Raw genomic sequence first — 20,046 nt, forward strand, 5'->3', positions numbered from 1 at the left:
GGAAAACAATGTTCCCTCCACCTGCAACTGCTCCTGGCCAAACATCTGCTTTTGCTCAGTTTCAGCACAATCCTAATATTTTTCTACATGGAAGTCTTCCGATACACTACAGTGGAAAGGGCATTTGCCATTGTTGTCACATCCTGCTTGAGGCTTTCCTTTTGCCAATGGGTGAAAACTAAGCAGGACTAGATGAGCCGTCAGTGTGATCAAGTGTGGTTCTTCTCTTCCGCTCACGGAAATAAAAACAGAGAGGCAACTTCACTTTTCTTGGTAAGAGGAAGTGATGCATTCATAGGCTGCATCAATAGGGGTTTGGTGTCTAGATTGCAGAAGTAATTATGCCACTTGCTCTGCTTTGGACAGATTTCATCACCTGGAATATGGCATCTAGTTCTGGGCATCACAATTCAAGAAGTTGATCAACTCTACATGTTAGCTGGCATTGCCCCCCTGATGTGCGACAGGAAGTTGCTGCTAAATGTGAGAGAAATAAGATTGAACTCTGTGAAAGCCACCCACTACATGGCTACCAGCCTCCTCCCAGTAGACTCAAATCAAGGAAAAGCTTTATGAGAACTACCACTTCTCTTGACATCCCTCCAGCAACAGCAAAGGTATCCCTCTGGGCAGCTAAACCAGGAAACCCCAACTGGATGGCCCCCCATAAGGGTCTTTCTCAAGGGACAAACCAAGAATGGGCAAGTTGGAAGTCCCTGAACAGACTCAGAAGTGGAATGTGCAGATCAAAAAACAACTTGGTAAAATGGCACTGCCTTTAAGAACCCTTAAAAAAACTCTAAAATTACAACAGCACAACAACAGAGAGGAAACAAACAAGGACATCAAATCACCTCTCTACAAAAGATTGCTCCAGGCACTGCCAGGCAATCAAATGGTAATCAAGGTGGTCAGTTGAAACATTCACACCTAGCTCCAGCAGAGAAGAGTCCTTTGTCCGACCCTGGTCATTCCACAGATATATAAACCCCTTTTTTCCTAGTTCCAACATACCTCACTACCTCTGAGGATGCTTGCCATAGATGCAGGCAAAGCGTCAGGATAAAAATGTCTCTAGAACATGGCCATATAGCCCAAAAAAACCTACAACAACCCAGTGATTCCGGCCATGAAAGCCTTCAACAATACAATGTCATTGCTGTTGTTCGTTTTTGATGAAAAGATATTTACCCACCTGCGCTCATTCTACTTTTATCGGTTTTATACTAATTTATGCAATGCTTTTGATACGAAATAAATAAATAAATTCAAGAAGGATCTTGTCCAAATGGCAACTGGCCAGAGAAGGTCAACCAAGATGATCCAAGGTCCAAGAAGCAGACCCTAAGAGGGATAGCTTAGGGAAATGGGTGTGTTTAGCTTGGAAAAGAGAAAAACGGGTTATCATAGTCATCTTTAGTGTCTAAAGAATGTCATGAAGAAGTTGGGCCAGCTTGTTGTCTGTTCTTCCAGAGCCTAGGAAATGCAGCAATGGATTCAAATTGCACACCTAAACATTATGAGATTCTTGACTGTATGAGCTATTTTCAGAATGACGTAAACTGCCTCAGGAGGTTCTCTCCTTCTTTGGAGATCTTTCAACACAGTTTGGATGATCATCATAAGTGTTTTAGCCAGCTACCAGGTTTTGGACAGGATGATCCTTGAGATCCCTTCCAATCTATGATTCTATAACTGTGCTTATTCGTTGGACGCTTGTTATCGGTTTTAGGTAATGTAAATAGAACAAATTCCTGCTTTGTTTTCATCTTTTAGGGCCCTTCCAGACAGACTCTATATCCCAGAATCTGATCCCAGGTTTTCTGCTTTAAACCTGATTATACGAGTCCACACTGTCAGATAATTGGGATAAACAGAAAATCTGGGATCAGATCCTGGGATACAGGGCTTGTTTGGAAAGGCCCAGAAGCAACTTGAGAAACTGCAAGTCGCTTCTGGTGCGAGAGAATTGGCCATCTGCAAGGATGTTGACCACAGGACGCCGGGATATTTTGATGTTTTAGCATCCTTTTGGGAGGCTTCTCTCATGTCCCCACATGGGGAGCTGGAGCTGACAGAGGGAGCTCATCTGCGTTCTCCCTTGATTTAATCCTCCGATCTGTTGGTCTTCAGTCCTTCCGGCACAAGGGTTTAACCCATTGAGACATGATTTATGCTCAGAAATTATTATTAAAAAAGAAACTAATCCATAAGGAATAATGTCCTCCTGGAATTACTCAAGAGTACTTTTAAAGGTGCACAGTCCAGTAGAAGGCTAAAATGGACCTTAGAAAACGTGAATTCCTTACATTTCATTATGTTTTCATATCAATGGCTGCTGGTGACTTCCATATTGGTAGAAGAATGGATCTCCTCCAGATTTTAACATAAGCATTAAAAGAGCTAACCAAAGTGCCAAATCCTTCCATATCATAAAACTATTGTGTTGGATAGAGCATTTATAACCAGGGTATGCAAGTACAGATGGGGAGGAAGGAGTTTTTCATCCACATATCTCTCCTGGGGGCTGTAATAGAGGGTCTGACACAACTGGAAGTGGTGTTTTTGGCTATGTTTTGGACAGTGGTAGAGGAGGTTGTTTTTTCAGATATTTGGGAGTCTTTGTGAGAACCAGCCTCCACCTCACCCATTTTGCAGTATTTTAAGCTATTTTGGAGAAAGTTGGAGAAGGATTGTCCTCCCAATTTAGAATTTTTAAAGGAGACTCTTGATTGAGTGAATTTGAGGCGTTTGAGTAGTTTGAGGAATCACATGATGTCCATGAACCAGACCTTTCCCCCTGCTCTAAAGTTTGGACTAAAACCTGGAATTGACCTACCATCCAACTGACAGAAGAGCCACCAGTTGCACCAATGGAATATAATGGGTTTTATTTGGAGGGTTTTCCCTGTTGTTTCGATGCAGTTCAAATGCTGATATTCTTGGTGGACTATACTTTCCTTGATCCCTTACCACAGGCACTGATGGGAGTAACAACCCAATAATATTTATTTATTTATTTATTTACTGCATTTGTTGACCGCCGTTCTCAGCCCTAGGGCGACTCACAGCGGTGTACAACATATAAAAACAGTTTACAATAAGGGAATATCACCACAATAATATCAACATAACTATCAACAATACAATTACACTAAATCATCTGCGCCGTCTCATCGTAGAATCATAAACCAATCTCGTTATCCAAATTCCGTTCCAGTCATAATTGCCAATTGTTGTAGCACTTAGTCAAACGCCTTCTCAAATAACCATGTCTTTAGTCTTTTGCAGAATGTCATAAGGGAGGGCGCCTGTCTGATGTCTACAGGGAGGGTGCTCCACAGCCGGGGGGGCCCCACCGAGAAGGCCCTATCCCTCGTCCCCACCAGGCGTGCCTGTGAGGCAGGCGGGATCGAGAGAAGGGCCTCCCCAGACGATCTCAAGGTCCTCGTGGGCTCATAGGCCGAGATGCGGTCAGAAAGGTATTTTGGGCCGGAACCGTTTAGTATGTTTAATATTAACCGTTTAATATGTGGAAAATGGACCTCTCTGCCTCGGAGTGCAGAGGAGACTCCTTCTTTGGAGGTTTTTAAACAGAGGTTAGATGACAATCTCTCGGGGGAGCTCTAGTTGAGCTTCTTTTTTTTAAAAAAAAAGTACAATCAACTCCTCAATTTATTCTTAAACTTCAGTTTGGATTGCTACAAAGATAATACAGCTTGTATGACCAACTGCGCACCAAGTACTAAGTACAATTTCTGCTATCTTTTCATACTGGTTTGCCTGCATGGCAGAATGGGTTTGGACTAATGGCACACATAATCTCTTCCAATTCTATTATTTAGGCATGGTTAGGTTTGGTCAGAATCTTCATAAGTCGGAATAAATTTGGAAAGATTTGCTTTCTGAGGCAATTTCAAAAATTTTAAGGAAACTGGAAGTCCCTTTGCCCTTCCGAAGCTTTTCTCGCCATTTCTGTTGAAAAGCAGTTAGTGAGTCGGAAATTATTCAGCTTTTCCCGGCATCTGGTCTCAAGCCTGGGAAGCGTTTTAAACCAGACTGGATGAATTTCCTGCCTTTCCTCTCCCCTCACTTCTGGTCTCAAGCCTGGGAAGCGTTTTAAACCAGACTGGATGAATTTCCTGTCTTTCCTCTCACCTTGCTTCTGGTCTCAAGCCTGGGAAGTGTTTTAAACCAGATTGGATGAATTTCCTGCCTTTCCTCTCCCCTTGCTTCTGGTCTCAAGCCTGGGAAGCGTTTTAAACCAGACTGGATGAATTTCCTGCCTTTGCTTCTCCCCCCCCCCCCCCTTTCTGGAGTAAAACAACTACTTTCAAAGTAAAGACTACCCAATGAAACAGGAAATAACACTTTCAAACCATTAAGGAAGGATTCGGAAGTCTCGAAAGTTTCAAAAGGTTTTGAACATTTTTTTCTGTGAAAATCGGAATTGACTTCCGAATCGAACCACCAGTGCCCCCTACATCCGAAATGAGTTTTGTACCTTTTTTTTTTCTTTTTGGGATCAAACAAGCCTACTATTGTTCTATGATTCAGCTATGATTTCAAACTACAGGAAAGGAGATTCCACCAGAACATGAGGAAGAATTTCCTGACTGCGAGAGCTGTTCAGCAGTGGAACTCTCTGATTTGGAGTGTGGTGGAGGTTCCTTCTTTGGAGGCTTTTAAGCAGAAGTTGGATGGCCATCTGTCGGGGATGCTTTGAAGGCAATTTTCCTGCTTCTTGGCAAGGGATTGGACTGGATGACCCATGAGGTCTCCTCCAACTCTATGATTCTAAGATTTGCTAAAGTGAGCTTTTGAAAACCAGATTAATGACTTTAAAACAGGGTTTCACTATTAAAGAGATTATGCTTTTGTGTTCCAACAGCACTGGCAAAAAGTTGGCTATAGATATTTCCTTTCGCTGTTGTGGATAACCTAATAATTTCATTTTAGTGAGTTCCACCGCCATTGTGATCTCATAGGTTGGCATGAGAAACTGCACAGCTGTGTGACAGTTGGTGCAAAACATTACACAAAAAAACAGATTAAAATGGCTACTGTGAGTCATTACAAGTTGTAAGTTGTTTCCAATGTTGTCCCGCAGTCAACTATTTTACTCTTACTCTTTTTTTCCCTCTTGGCATTTGTAGCATTTTCCCTCTTTCTTGTCATGTGCACGATTAAAAATGTCAACAACTGCACACAACATGTGAATTGATGGTGCCTTTGTGAGATGTCATTATGACCAGCAAGTGTCTTTAGCAGTACCAAGGGGTCAACGTGGGTGCGTTTATCATAGCAGGATGTTTATGCTGGATAAGCATGTTTATGCTGCTGTACTGCGTGTTTATTTCATGCAACTGGAGCAAATATGTCAGGAAGAAACTACAATTACACAAAATAAAGTGATGTACACCATGTGTGTGAAGCAGAAATTAAGGATAGTGAATGAAGCATAACCATGTCCAACCTATGCCATCTCTAAATGCCTGTCTTGGTAAAACAGAAGTGGGCAATCATGGCCTACAAGTCCCATCTGCCCTAACCAGTATAACCAGTGGTGTAAGGTTTATGGGAGCTACAGTTCAATAACATCTGGGGGAGATGATAAATGAATTAAAGTAACCCAGCTGCCTACAATTAATTACTATTTTCATTTCAAAAACAGTGTTACCTGTGGTACAGGTGAGTCTCTTTTATCCAGCAATGGATCTGGACCAAACTTAGCACACATCGCTCTATGATCAACAGAAAATGTTGGAGGGGCTGGGAGGGGTGATGGTGGTATTGACTCTGGAAGATGAGAGTTATAGTCCACCCACATCCAGAGAGCACTGTGAACTCCACCAACAATGGATTTGGATTAAACTTTGCACACATATCCACCATGACCAACTTGATGTACTGATGGGTTTTGGGAAAATTGAGTTACAGTCCACCCACAGTCTACCCATATCCGGAAAGCTCCATGACCCCACCTAAGATAGTTAAATAGAAAATGACCTTCTGGCTATGTGAATAAGATGAACATAAAACAATTAATTTCATGTTTTGACTAAGATCCTGTTTCTGCGATATCTCATTATGTAAATATATGCAAATACAGGTATTCCAAAATCCCCAAAACTCCAAAATTCAAATCACTTCTGGCCCCAAGTATTTTGGAAAAGGGATGTGCAAGCTGTTATGCTTTTATTTTTTATTTATTTATTTTTTGCAGGGGCATTTGCATTTCTTGGAATATACCAAAAGCTTGCTGTATACTTCAAGTTTTAAAGTTCAGAAGTATACAGTCCCACCACTGAGTTCATTGGAACTTACTCCTGACAAGTAAATGTTATTGTTTCTAAGACATACTTTTTCCCATATAGAGAAAGGTATCTTGTTGACATTAAGTCTAGCCGGGTCCAACTCTGGGGGGTGGTGCTCATCTCCATTTCTAGGCCAAAGAGCCAGCGTTGTCTATAGACACCTTCTTGGTCATGTGGCCAGCATGACTGCATGGAGCGTCATTACCTTCCCGCAGAAGTGGTACCTATTGATCTACTCACATTTGCATGTTTTCAAACTGCTAGGTTGCTAGGTTGGCAGAAGCTGAACCTAACAGCAGGAGCTCACCTCGCACCCTCGATTTGAACTGCTGACATTTTGGTCAGCAAGTTCAGCAGCTCAGTAGCTTAACCCGCTACGCCACCACGGGGCCCATATAAACAGCTCAAAAACAGGTGCATCTGAGAATCATGGGATATATATATGCGTGTCTGTTGGTGGTACTGAAATTAATGAGGATCTTAAAAGTCGGCGGCATCTTAGAATCAATGAAATGTGGAACACTGTTCTGTCGCGCGCTGGGCCTGTAAAGAATTTAAATTAGGACGTGCAACTTGAGCCCAGCGGGAAGCCAGGGCCCCCCGAAGAGAAGCTCTCAGGGATTCTCCACCATAAATGGTCTTTAGATGTCTTGTGAAGTATAACAAGGCCCTTTATTAATAAACAATCAAAGAGAAACTTCTCTTGTCTTCAATAAAGTTAAACAAATGCTTCCAGGTTTTTAGGCAACTGGTGGCTTCCTAATCTTGTCCACGAAGGACAAGCAATTGTCTTCAGTAACTGTTACTTTACTTTAAGGAAAATCCCTTTTTAACTTCTCCCAGGCTGACTGTAATCTAATCCTTACTCATGTGGGCTCCGCTACCGGGTCGATCTGTGTCTCGAGCGCCGAGTGGACCTACCAGTAAGGCTAGTAGATTCTCCAGCTGGAGTTCTTTGGTCTTCCAAAACTGTTTACCCTCCGAAATTCCTCAAAGCTTTAGGGCTGTTTCCCTGGAAATCTTTGAAGATCTTTGGGTGCTCTTAAGACTGTTTTTCCCCGGAAAGTCTTAAGGGTTGAAGCTTTTGTACACAAGAAGCTTGAACATGTCCTGTACATTAGCTTTCCTTACTGAGACTAACTAAAAAATGGCTCCCTTGCCTTCCCAATTGCCCTGAGCAAGGGGCAGAACCAAAACTTAATGATGATGGACAGGTGACTTGCCCTACGACTGCAACCAAAGGAAGCGACCTTTCTGCAGAAACCCTGAAACCTTGGCCTGCAAGCAAACACTCAATACAAAGCAAATAAAGTTGAAGCTCCTGGTACAGCCGTACCAGCACAAATATACAAATTTCTATCTTTCCCTATAAACTTAATTGGAGAGGGGACAGGTTAATGCTTTGTTTGTTTTAGTTTTAGATATCTGTTTTTTATTATGGAGTTTCAAACTAGATTCTGAGCTCCCTTGCCTATAAAAATAACAGAAAAGCAGTCTGTAAAAGTGTGTTCCTAGGAACATAAAAGTCATGGCATTTAAAGGGCCAGGTATTAGACACAGCAAGATGCAAGCCTCAGGCAACTGGGAACATTTATTGAAAGGGCAGCAAACTTTGAATTATTATACATGTTATTGCTGGGTATTTACTGTCCCGGAGAGCTACTTGTGGAATTTTCCATTCCAGAGGCTGAATTAATTTGGCCAGCCTTGGGCACCTTGAGTTCGCGGAAAGAGGAGGCACGAATGCAAATGGCATGAGCTGCTTCCGTCTCAGGCAGCAAAATGTCTGGAAGTCTGTCCCAAGAAGCTCCTGAAAACCTCAAAACTTTCCCACTTAGCTGCTGTGTTATTCAGCCTACAAAAATAAGGGCCATTGCACATTACATAACACTATGTAACAAAATTTGAAAACAATTCAGTTCCTGGTTTGAAAATGTTATTTCATGTTTAATTGTGTGGTGGTTACTTTGTAAGCAGTTGTTATACTCCATAGAATTCATTTTTGTGGCTGCCGCAAACTACATTGAATTGGCTGAACCTCAATGAGATATTCATTGAAAAACTATAGCAAAATGTGCTGCAGGATATCCTGAAACCTGGGCTCCATGATTCTCAGGGTCATCAAAACATGGAGAAAGGTTTATTAAAATCCATAACCAGATATGGAAACACACTGGTGATCTTGTGCAAGTCAAACTCTCTCAGCCCCCGGTGGTGCAGTGGGTTAAAGCCCTGTGCCGGCAGGACTGAAGACCGACAGGTCGCAGGTTCAAATCTGGGGAGAGTCGGATGAGCTCCCTCTATCATCTCCAGCTCCTCATGCGGGGACATGAGAGAAGCCTCCCACAAGGATGATAAAACATCAAATCATCCGGGCATCCCCTGGGCAACGTCCTTGCAGACAGCCAATTCTCTCACACCAGAAGCGACTTGCAGTTTCTCAGGTCGCTCCTGACACGACAAAAAAAAAAAGCCTTAGAGGGAAACATAACTATGTTAAATTATGAAAATAAGTTAATATAGATCAAGAGTTGGCATGTTTGCCATTGAAATAAAAATGGTGCATGGTGTTGTTGTTTTTTTCAAGGTAGAGGATATAGGACTTAATGAATTGAATGATATTGCATCATTAAAAGACTGGTGTCTCCTTTCAATGTGAAAATAATCCTTGACCTTAACTGGGTTTTAGCCAGGGGCGGCTCAACCCATTACGCAAAGTAAGCATTTGCAGTATAGTTGATTTTGCCGTGGGGTGCTCTTGAGGCACTCTTGGGGGAAAATAGACCTTGACATATGCGAGTTGTAGTTCCTGGGATGTATAGTTCACCTACAATCGAAGAGCATTCTGGACTCCACCAGTGATGGAATTGAACCAAATATATCACACAGAACTCCCACGATGAACAGAAAATATATATCAATGATTGGTGGGGGGGGGGGGGGGGGGCGTGCCAAAATACTGTTTGCTTACCGTTGAAAATTACCTAGGGCCACCTCTGGTTTTAGTTGAAGGGCCTAGAGGAGGCATGGGCAAATTTGGACTTCAACTCCCACCATTCCTAACAGCCTCAGGTCCTTTCCTTTTCCCCCTCAGCCACTTAAGCGAATAACCATTGTCTTGTATTTCCAGACCTTAAGAAAAGCAAAGATAGGTCTTGTGCATACTCTGTTTCAGCAAAGCTATTTGACAGATCAGAAGTGTACTATATTTCTTCGATTCTAAGATGTTGTTGATTGTAAAATGCTTAAGCGGCTGAGGGAGAAAAGGAAGGGATCTGAGGCTGTTAGGAATGGTGGGAGTTGAAGTCCAAAACATCTGGAAGGCCCAAGTTTGCCCATGCCTGTTCTATAGTATGGATGGATAAGCCCTGTGTTTTCTTCTTTACCTTTTCCTTTCCCTTTCCCTGGCCTGCATTCCTTTTGTGTGCTGTCTTGTTCAGATTGACTCCTGAGGCCAGAGACTGTCATAATCTTCTTTTTATTGATCTCTAAGCCACTCCGAGAGACCTTCCAGCTGTGAAACAGTGTGTAAATAAGACAGTCATAGGCTTGGAATGGACCTCTCAGGACAGTGAGTCCATGCTATAAATGGTATGGAGCCAGCGTGGCATAGTGGTTTCGGTGTTAGTCTAAGGCCCCTTCCACACAGCTGAATAAAATCCCAATTATCTGTTTTGAACTGTGATATATGGCAGCGTGGATTCAGGTAACCCAGTTCAAAGCAGATATTGTGGGGTTTTCTGCCTTGATATTCTGGGTTATATGGCTGTGTGGAAGGACCCTAAGAATCATGGAGCCCAGGATTCAAATCTATAACCAGATATGGAAACACACTGGTGATCTTGTGCAAGTCACACTCTCTCAGCCTTAGAGGGAAACAAGGGCAAACATATTCAGAATTAATCTTAACAAGAAAAAAAACTAGGAAAGAGTTGCCTTGACATCTACCTGAAGGCACAAAATACCGGTAACTCTATGTTCCCAGTCTTTGAAATTCAGCCTTCCAACATTACATCTCTGGATATTGCATTGTAATAATTTGTTGAAGCAAAAACCACAGCAAGAATTGTGGTGTTGTATTGTCGAAGGCTTTCATGGCCGGAATCACTGGGTTGTTGTAGTTTTTTTCAGGCTACATGGACATGTTCTAGAGGCATTCTCTCCTGACGTTTTGCCTGCATCTATGGCAAGCATCCTCTGACAATGCTTGCCATTGATGCAGGCAAAATGTCAGGAGAGAATGCCTCTACAACATGGCCATGTAGCCCGAAAAACCTGCAACTACCCAATTGTGGTGTTGTTTTTAAACAGAGGCTTTTAAAGAGAGGCTGGATGGCCATCTGTCGGGGGTGCTTTGGATGCAATTTTCCTGCTTCTCAGCAGGGAGTTGGACTGGATGGCCCATGAGGTCTCTTCCAATTCTATGATTCCATGATTCTATGGAATGAATGTGCTACAAGACGCTTCTAATTTAGACCTTGGCCGGATCTACACTGGAAAATGATGCCGTTTGAACTGCATTATGTGGTCAGTGTAGTAGACTCATATAATGCATTTAAAAGGGTAGATCCTGCCCCATTCATTGGGGTTGTCTGGAGCTGAGCGTATGGGTGCATCTAAACTGTAGAAATAATGCAATTAGATACCACTTTAACTGCCATGGCTCCTTTTTATGGAATCCTGGGAGCTGTAGCTTAGAGAAAAACCAAGAAAGGTAAAGACCTTGTAAAACTACAGCTGCTATAATGAGGCATGGCAGTTAAATTGGTATCAAACTGCATTAATTGCATAGTTAATTTCAATTAATTGCAAACTGCATAAATTGCATGAGTCACCAGAGGGAGAAAGGGTGGGTTATACATAAAGTTTATTATTATTATTATTATTATTATTATTATTATTAAAAACACAACAAGATGAGCCCACAGCAAACAAGATCACTCTGCTGGCTGTTGTATTTGATCACACGTCGGACACTTCCCAAGTGTCTAGGACTGTGTGATGTATCTGCGAATAATGTGTGCAGATCCCAATAAGGTGGCCTTCTGCAGCTGGCAGATGGTAATTTTGTCAGCGCCAATTGTGTTTAAGTTCAGGCCAAAGTCTTTAGGCACTGCACCCAATGTGCCGATCACCACTGGGACCACCTTTACTGGCTTGTGCCAGAGTCAGGCATGTAGCCGGGGGGGGGGGGGGGGGGGGGCTTGAGGGGCTTCAAATTCTCATGGTGGTTGTTATGCGCATTTATAACTTCTTTCCCACTTTTCTATCTTCTTTATATTATTCACCCTCTTTCGTTGTAGTTTATGATAATTCAATAAAAAAATTATGCAAAAAAAATTTTTTCATGGTGGTCTGCGAAAAGTCCTTACTGGTACATTATTTAAACTGTTATGTTTATTCATATCATGATCTGATCACCATGCTCAACATATCCCATATGCATGGGGGTATTGGGGTAACGATACAAAATGTTTGCTAGGGTAGACCCTCTTTCATTCAGACTCACCCCCCCCCCCCCAATCAAAATCCTGGCTATGGGCCTGGCCAGAGTCTTTGCAGTATGATCTTTAAATCCTCATAGATCATAGAATCATAGAATATAGAGTTGGAAGAGACCTCATGGGCAATCCAGTCCAACCCCTCATATCATGTTAGCTTTTATATTATTATTATTATTATTATTATTATTATTATTACTAGCCATTCCCTGCCATGCATTGCTGTGGCCGTCTGTGTATATGTGTTTTCTGTGTGTATATATACATATATGTGCGTGTATATATTTGTGTATATTTGTATAAATGTGTGTTTATGTATATATGTGGTTTTGCGCATGCGCTGTAATGTATTTTTATTTTTGTGGCTTTTTAAGCCCCTTCCTCTGTGATTTTCAGTGTTTGGTGGTGATGGTCATTCGTTGTCTTGATAGGTGTCTTGCGTCCAAATTTGGTGTCAATTCGCCCAGTGGTTTTTGAGTTATGTTAATCCCACAAACGAACATTACATTTTTATTTATATAGATTATTATTTAGTTGAGATGCACCTGATGCTATGGAATCATGGGACCCTTGGGCAGAGAAGCCTAAGGACCTTATAAAACTGCCAACTCCATGATTTCAAAACACTGAAGTGGTATCAAACTGCATTAATTCCAGAGTGTAGATGCACCACTACCCAATGCTGCTGCCTCTCTGTTGGCTGAGTATATTTTCCAAACTGTTGTATACACTCAGCGGTAGAGAGGAAAGAAAATTAAAGGGAGAACCAATTGGGTAATAATTGCTAATTGCAGTTACGCAACTATTTTCCCCCTTTTCCTTTTTTTCCCTCCTTTTCCCTGCGTGCCACTCTCCCTCGCGCCGAGCCCACAAACAGGCTCGAGCTTGAACAAGATTGGAGTTTCCCATTGTGAGCTGTCTTCCCTGATTCCCCCAATCAGCGGCGTCCCCCATTCGAACCCTTTCGGCCAATCGCGTGGCGCTGGAGGCGGGCCCTCTCCCATTCATAAAAACCCGAGCAGGGTAAGCTGGCTCTTCACTCCAAGCAGCTGCTTGATCCTGCTTAGCTGTTTCCTCGCTGCTGTTCTATACACGTCTTGCCTTCCAGCCCCACGGCCATGTGCTACGCTTGCGAGTCCAGACTGACCCGAACTTTCACCATGCCCGAAGGCCCCAAAAGAAGGGAGCCCACGGGGCCCCAATACTTCACTTTCGACCCCATCCCAGAGGTCGAGACGAGCCCTGCTGCACCCAGGAAGGGCTCCAAGACCCTCAGGAGCAAAAAGAGATCCAGGAGAGTGCTTTACCCACCAGTGGTAAGTATTTGGGCGCATATAGGCTGTAGCTGAATCAATGCCGTTTGATTGACAGCACTGCAATGCTATGGGATCCTGGGAGTTGTAGTTCTGCAAGAGTTCTAGTGCCTTGCCAAACTAGCTCCCACAATCCCATAGCATTGAGCCATGGCAGCTCAAGAGGTGTCCAGCTTCATTCATTCAACCCCTTGTAAGACACAGAAATATTGAGATTGCAGAGAGGAGAGGAAGTCAAGGGTCTTGAGGAATTGTGGGAGTTGGAGTCCAAAACACCTGAAGGGCCCAAGTTTGCCCAGGCCTGGTTTAAAGCCAAGGGTCTTGAAATCGAGTGGAGCCAAGGACAAGGTGTTCTCTATTTATTTATCGTGTCAGGAGCGAACCAAACAGTTGGGTTGCATTAATAATAAACAAACCACAAAGTTTGCAAACTTGGTGGTTGATTAAATGTCTTTTGACCAGTAGCTGCCCACTTGGAGTGCCTCTGGTGTTGTTAAAACAAGGTCCTCCATGGTGCATGTAGCAGGGCTCAGGTTGCATTGCAGCAGATGGCCTGTGGTTTGCTGTATGAAAGGGTGCCATTGGGTGCATCTACATTGCAGAATGAATGCAGTCTGTTGCCACTTTTAATTGTCATGGCTCCATGCTATGGGATCCTGAGAGTTGCAATTTTGGCCTCGCCCAACTACATCTCTAAGGCTTCTGTAACATTGAGCCATGGCAATTAAAACTGCGGTCAAACTGCATTTATTCTACAGCATGGATCAGGCATGGGAAAACGTTGGCCCTCCAGGTGTTTTGGACTTCAACTCCCACAATTCCTAACGGTAGACTTAGTGCAGTTTGGCGCCACTTTAACTACCATGGCTGAATGCTGTGGAATCCTGGGAATTGTTTGATGAAGCATCGGTCGTCTTTGTCAGAGAAAGCTAAAAACCTCGTAAAACTACTATATTTATGATTCCGTAGTCCTAAAGCATGGCAAAGTGGTGTCAAACTGCATTTGTTCTACAGCTGATGCCATAGCAATTGGTGGTGTCAAACACCTATAGTTTGCAGTGTGGATGAATTGGAATTGATCTGAAGACATATGACAACTGAGCCATGTCCATTGTGAGCCATTGTGAATTTGCCAATGGATTTTGGAAAGCTTGCTTCACTGCAAAGAAGGCCCCTTCCACACACTGCCATATAAAATCCAGATTATCTGGTTTGCACTGGATTATATGGCAATGTAGAAGGGAGTGAAGTGAGAAAATGGAATCACTGAATAGTAAAGTTGGATTAGAGTATAAGGGCCAAACAGTCCAATGCAGTGCTATACACAATACACAAAGTACTCCTCACAGACAGCCATGTTTATGTCTATGTTTCGAAACCTCCAGGGAAGGAGACTCCATCACATATTAAGTGCACAGAATATGTGGTTGTTTTGTGTTTTATTAATGTTTCTAACCATCTGCCTCTGCTCTCCTTCCAGGCAAAGCGCTACTACCCCACAGAAGAGCCTAACTATGCCAAGCGCCTTCTTTTCATCCTCCTCACTGTCGTCCTTTTCCAAATCTACAGTGCAGAAGAGGAGCTTCCGGCCACCTTTGTTTCCCTGACCACTGAAGAAAACTTCTCTCGTTGCTCCGTGGAGTCGAGGGAGTCTCGTGGAGAACCCCTCCATTTGCAGGAGCCTGAGCTCCCAGCACCCTCCACTGAAATTGAAACCCATGGAGACGTGGTGGTCAATGCAACCAGCTGGCATTGGGTGAAGAACGAGACATCCGAATCCACGGTTGATATCACCCAGCTTTTGGAGCAGAGCCAGGCTGCTTTCTGATGAACTAAGAGAGAGACTTGACTGAATTGCGACGTCTTAGAGGCAGGAGCTTGGCTTTGGAGGAAAAAAAGCGGCTTTCTTCTAAGCAGAATGCAAACCGCAGAAGGGTTAATGCTGTTGGGAAGGGATCCAGCTCTTTCCGGCACTCTGCAATGACAGCAAAGTGAACTCGGCCAGACCCGTGAACTGACGTCAATGAAAATTATACTTGACTTGAACTGACACTGGGTGGGGAGGTTCCCCATTTCTGTATTCAGCCAGATATCTGGCGAACGGAAGAAAAGAAGAAGACATTAATTTAATATTTATTTATTTAATAATAATAATAATAATAATAATATGATGTAATTTCAACTGATGTATTTAAAGTTTTGCCAAACTAAATGTTGACAAGGAAAAATCTCGGCTCACACAAGGGTCGCTTGGACTGTTTTGCTCTACTGCAGTATTTCTCAAACTCTCTTCCTCCAGGTGTTTTGGACTTCAGCTCCCAAAAATCCCAGCCAAATTATGGGAGTTGAAGTCCAAAACAACTGGAGGAATGCAGTTCTAGAAACTCAGCTCTAGTGAGAGTGTTATAGTGTGGCTTTTTGGGAAAGTAATTAAAATCTTACATGGAAAAGGTGATGATTTGTAGATTTAGAATCTGTATTTATGTAACTTGGTAATGTTTAGTAGATATTGAACTATGGAAGGGAAGCCACTGAAAGGATGGCGCCGCGATGCTCTGAAGTGACTTGCTTTCAAACTCATTTGTATGACAGGGAACGAAAGTAAATCAACGCTGACAAATAATATTGTATGAGCATTAATATTGGTTTTTTCCTGTTCTTGAGTATTAGCCAGCAATGTTTATTGTTAGAGCATTTTGCTTACTATGTAAGCATTGGAAATCTCTCTTTCTGGAAAAAGAAAAAAAAGAAAAAGCACTAAGAACATCCAGACTGGCATTTCGGAAACAGAAGTAAATTTATTTTGCGAATTGCACTTTACATGTCTACATGAATTGTCTATGGTCTGTATGTTCCATGAACAAATGAATAAAAATGTGATATTATTTCCTTTTGTCTGGCTTGAATATTTAATGTGGTTTATGGTGGGAATGGGACTAGACCAGGCCTGGGCAAACTTTGGCCCTCCAGGTGTTTTGGACTTCAACTCCCACAATTCCCAACAGCCGGAAGGCTGTTAGGAATTGTGGGAGTTGAAGTCCAAAACACCTGGAGGGCCAAAGTTTGCCCAGGCCTGTTTTAAGATCATGAAAAATACATATATGTACTCAGGACAGTGCTATATTTCTTGTGATTGCCTGAGAAACTGACTGCCGACATCTTATCAACACATAAGAAGAGCCTTGCTGGATCAAACCAAAGGCCCATTATTCCAGTCCTCTGTTTACAGATTAGTCAACAAAGTGGTCAATAGAAAACCCATCAGCAGTACACGAATACAGCAGTATTTCCCATCTCTCCTTCCCCATCAAATGATATACAGGTGCATACTGCCTCTAGTACTAAGTGATACATATAGGCAAGCAGATTATTATTATCATTTATTTACATAGTATCATCCAATGTCCATGGCATTTCACAGTAAAACAACAGGCCCTGCCAAAGGCATATTATCTAACATGCATGTATGAAGAAGAAAGGGAATAAATACAAAACAATATAAAACAAAGCTAACCAATACATGTAATCAAAATATGCAAATATGGAAGATAAACATGGCAGCAGTACGTGTGAAAAAGATAGAAATAGGGTCCTCACTATTGCTCAATATCTTGATCACATACAATCTCTATATTTCCATAAAAAGGTCAACTTATGCTTACCAAAATGTAAAGGGTAAAGGTTTTCCCCTGACATTTAGTCCACTCGTTCCTGAGTCTGGAGGTTGGTGCTCCTCTCCATTTCTAAGGCTAAACAACCTTCTATGAACCAGTGCGAACTCTAAGATCTTCCGGGGAGGCCCTCCTTTTGCTCCCACCACCGTCACAAATACGACTGGTGGGGATGAGAGAGAGGGCCTTCTCGGTGGTGGCCCCCTGCCTCTGGAACACCCTTCCAAGGTAAATAAGACAGGCCCCATCCCTCCCCTCCTTTCATAAGAGCTTGAAGACCTGGTGGTTTCAACAAGCCTTTGAGAATGACCAGTTCTAGTCAAGCTCCAGACATTACTGAATATGGCCTTGCACTTCTTACCTATTACTCCGGTCATCCCTCTAATAGGCCCTGGAAATGAGCAGCCACAGACCCATACCTGCTATTGCCGTTACCCTGTTATAGTACTGTACTTAATTTCTGACCCGCTCATATTTTGAGTTTGCACTAGTCTTGGCCCAGTTTTTTAATTTCTCTGAATAGGCAGGATTATTTTTAATATACATGTGTTATTGTGATAATTTTATGCTTATGTTGTTTTGTATGTTTCGGTGATGTTACTTGGAAACCGCCCTGAGTCCCCCTTGGGGAGATAGAGCAGTATATAAATAAATATTATTATTATTATTATTATTATTATTATTATTATTATTATGCCGAAGAGCAGGCATTGTCCGTAGACATCTCCAAGGTCATATGGCCAGCATGACTGCATGGTTTCCCCTGAGTCTGGGATTAGTGCTCATCTCCATTTCTAAGCCGAAGAGCCTGCATTGTCCATAGACACCTCCAAGGTCATGTGGCCAGCATGACCGCATGGAGCGCCATTACCTTCCCACCGGAGCAGTACCTATTGATCTACTCACATTTGCATGTTTTCGAATTACTAGGTTGGCAGAAGCTGGGGCTAACAGCAGGAGCTCACCCCGCTCCCCAGATTTGAACTGGTGACCCCACTGTGCCATTGGGAGTGCAAAATGTAAACAGCAGCTAATGAACTCAAAAAATCATATAACCATAAATGGGCAAGGTTTGGTAAAAGAAAGAATTGAGAACCAACTCAGGGAAGGATATCTTGCCACTGTAGATAAATTAGCATCCCCGCATAAAATGGTACCTAAATTTCCTACTTGACAGGTGCAACTGTCTTTCGGGCTGCATAGGTCAACAGCAAACTTGACTATTAATGGTCAGTAGCTCACTCCGACCCGGGTTGGCTTCCAACTCATGACTTCTCGGTCAGTAGTGATTTAATGCAGCTGGCTAGTAACTAGCTGTGCCACAGCCCGGTCCAGTTCTATCTTTGGGTCCTCCTGTATGTTCCTATGGTCAATATCTGCTTGAAGTTAGCCATTACATTCTGCTGGAGGACCTAGGCTGGATCTATGCTGCCCTATATTGCAGGACTGATCCCAAATCATCTGGTTATACCAGATTATCTGACAGTGAAGACTCATATAATCCAATTCAAAGCAGATAATACGGAATCAGATCCTGGGAAATAGGGTGATGTAGATCCCAACCCTAGAAGTTTCTAGGAGAAACACATTGCTCAAAACTCTGCAAATGTGAAGAGCCAACTGTATACCAGAGATGGTGAATTTAGGATCTTTTTGGTGGGCTATACTTCCCTTGATCCCTTACTGCAAGCACTGATGGGAGTTGCAATCTAATAATATGTGAAAAGCTTGAAGTTGCTTATGCTTATTCTAGAACAAAACCAGTTCAGACAAGTAGCAACCAAAGTAAGATTCCACTCAAACCAGGCTGGGTTTGTTGCTAAATCAGGAAACAATATTGTGAACCTACAAGGTATTGCAACAAATCATGCCGTATGGAGCAGAATAGAAATGGAAAATCTTGTTTCTGTAGGTGGTTGTTCATACTGCCACTAAATAATGCCCTCTAAGGTTATTTTTTTTATTTTGCAAGGTTGCTACACAAATTGATAAGAGGCCTGTGTAACATTCAGCAAGAAAACTACTCAGACCTAAGTCTCATGGGAACAGAAAGGGACCTGATAGAAGTGCAGATTAACTCACATTCTCAGCCACAGCAGTGTGTCACGGGGTGGGAACAAACAAGATAGGGGTATGCCCAAGATAAATATAGAGGATACTGCTGTAAGTGACTTATGGAACAGAACTAACTTAAGCTGTAGGTGTGAAGGTCTCACAAAAATCATCATGGTATTAGAAATATGATATTGGATTAAATGCTTAATTTTCTTTTCATGTCAGGAGTGACTTAAGAAACTGTAAGTTGCTTCTGGTGTGAGAGAACTGGCCATCTGCAAGGACATTGCCCAGGGGATGCCCGGATGTTTTGGTGTTTCACCATCCTTGTGGGAGGCTTCTCTCATGTCCCCGCATGGGGAGCTGGAGCTGACAGAGGGAGCTCATCCACGCTCTCTTTGAACCTCCGATCTGTCGGTCTTCAGTCCTGGTTTAACCCATTGTGCCACCAGGAGCTCTGCTTAAATGTTATTATAGATATAAAAGAAGGGAAACAATTCTTGCAGCTTTGTGTGGCCATTCCAAAGTACAACACCAAAGAGAATCTCTGGTAGCAGGCAAGCATTTTTGGACACCCGTTATATACCCATAATATACATGCTGGCCTATTAATAAAGAGATACAGACGGTCTGGTATCCACTGGGGTTTGGTCCAGGACCGCCTAAGGATACCAAAATCTGTGGATGCTTCATTCCCATTAGATATTATCTATATAAATAAAAATGTAATGTTCGTTTGTGGGATTAACAGAACTCAAAAACCACTGGGCGAATTGACACCAAATTTGGACACAAGACACCTAACAACCCAATGTATGTCCTTCACCCCAAAAAAAATGAGTTTGTCATTTGGGAGTTGTAGTTGCTGGGATTTATAGTTCACCTACAATCAAAGAGCATTCTGAATTCAACCAACGATGGAATTGAACCAAACTTGACAGACAGAAACCCCACGACCAACAGAACACACTAGAAAGGTTTGGTGGGCATTGACCTTGAGTTTGGGAGTTGTAGTTCACCTACATCCAGAGAGCATGGTGGACTCAAACAATGATGGATCTGGACCAAACTTGGCACGAATACTCCATATGCCCAAATATGAACACATGTGGAGGTTTTTTTTTGGGGGGGGGGGAGACCTTGACCTTTGGGAGTTGTAGTCACTGGGATTCACAGTTCACCTACAATT

At 42.7% G+C, this 20,046-nt stretch overlaps 1 protein-coding gene across 1 annotated transcript; it reads left to right on the forward strand.

Moving 5' to 3' along the window:
- The first annotated feature begins 12,849 nt into the window (after positions 1-12,849).
- On the forward strand, positions 12,850-16,016 carry IER3 (immediate early response 3). The gene is made up of 2 exons (XM_060759399.2): positions 12,850-13,134; positions 14,612-16,016. The coding sequence occupies exons 1-2, from the start codon at positions 12,937-12,939 to the stop codon at positions 14,957-14,959; spliced, it is 546 nt and encodes a 181-aa protein (XP_060615382.2). The 5' UTR covers positions 12,850-12,936; the 3' UTR covers positions 14,960-16,016.
- The last annotated feature ends 4,030 nt before the right edge of the window (positions 16,017-20,046 follow it).

Source organism: Anolis sagrei, chromosome 2, assembly GCF_037176765.1.
Source record: "Anolis sagrei isolate rAnoSag1 chromosome 2, rAnoSag1.mat, whole genome shotgun sequence".
NCBI classification, from domain to species: Eukaryota; Metazoa; Chordata; class Lepidosauria; order Squamata; family Dactyloidae; genus Anolis; species Anolis sagrei.